The sequence below is a fragment of the Cebus imitator genome, unplaced genomic scaffold (genome assembly GCF_001604975.1).
Source record: "Cebus imitator isolate Cc_AM_T3 unplaced genomic scaffold, Cebus_imitator-1.0 Scaffold24, whole genome shotgun sequence".
NCBI lineage: Eukaryota > Metazoa > Chordata > Mammalia > Primates > Cebidae > Cebus > Cebus imitator.
The window spans coordinates 258691-259982 of NW_016107339.1; the positions used below are offsets into that span (position 1 = coordinate 258691).

Consider the following 1292-nt stretch of genomic DNA (forward strand, 5'->3'; position numbering starts at 1 on the left):
GGTAGAGATGCAAGTCTCACTATGTTGACCAGATTGGTCTTGAGCTCCTGGCTTCAAATTATCCTCCCACCTCCGCCTCCCAGATTGTTAGGATTATGGGCATGAGCCACTGTGCCTGGCTAAAACTATTTACTACATAGGTGAATTCCTACCTTCCTTTTGAATCTGTGGTGTTCACGATGCTGGCACCTAATGTATCAATCAACATCTCAGCAGCACCTTCGTTGTCATTTATCCTGTGTAAGGTAACAAGGTGATCACTCTCACAGCAATGGTGTATTTCTTGAAACACTCAAACCAAATCTGATTCATTCTGGCTTTACTTACACGGCACAATGCAATGGACTAAAGGCATTTCCTTCTGTTTTCTGGAAAACTTCCTGCTCTAAAAGAAGTTCTACACATGTCTCATGACCTAAATAGGTATAAATAACCAGATATTAAAATTCAAAGGAGATACTGGCAAAAATCACAGACACACATAAGTGTTTAAAGGAAAAATGTAAAAGTCTCTCTCCCATCCCATCTCCCAGGTCCCCTCTCTGGAATATAGCCACTGGTAGCTTAACAGCTACTAGTAGTTTCAGAAAACTTCTAGGCATATACAACTGCACACACAGAAATACATATAGTTGGCTCTCTGTATCCATGGGTTCTACATTCATTAATTCAACCAACCCCAAATTAAAAATATCTGGGGGAAAGAAACAGAGCAGACTTTTTTCTTTTGTCATATACCCTAAATACAGCATACCAATTATTTACATATTTACCTACCATTTACATTACATTGGCTATTATAAGTAATCCAGGCTAGGCGCAGTGGCTCACGCCTGTAATCCCAGCACTTTGGGAGACCAACATGGTTAAACCTCGTCTCTACTAAAAATACAAAAATTAGCTGGGTATGGTGGCAGGCACCTGTAGTCCCAGCTACTTGGGAGGCTGAGGCAGGAGAATCGCTTGAACCCGTAAGGCGGAGGTCGCAGTGAGCTGAGATTGCACCACTGCATTCCAGCCCGGGCTAGAGCAAGACTCTGTCTCAGAAAAAAAAAGTAATTCAGAGACGATTTAAAGTGTAGTAGAGAAATGTGCATAGGTTATATGCAAATACTATCTCATTTTATATAAGGGACTTACTTGAGCACCTGTTGGTTTTGGTATTCACAAAGGGTCCTGGAAACCAATCCTCAACAGCAAATGAGAGATGATTGTCTTTCTAGCTTTTTTTTAAAATGGCAGTGGGATGTTTAATTCTGTAACTTGTTTTTTACTTAACTATACATATCCTT

General features: G+C 40.5%; 1 protein-coding gene across 1 annotated transcript in view; it reads right to left on the reverse strand.

The window, feature by feature from the left end:
* ANKRD28 (ankyrin repeat domain 28) overlaps nt 1-1292 on the reverse strand; it is a 132129-nt gene that overhangs the window by 13037 nt on the left and 117800 nt on the right. Inside the window, exons 22-23 of the mRNA XM_017522484.2 lie at nt 328-415; nt 152-236 (exon numbers count right to left, since the gene is read on the reverse strand). Coding sequence (XP_017377973.2) covers nt 152-236; nt 328-415 — 173 coding nt within the window. The remainder of the gene's footprint in view (nt 1-151; nt 237-327; nt 416-1292) is intronic.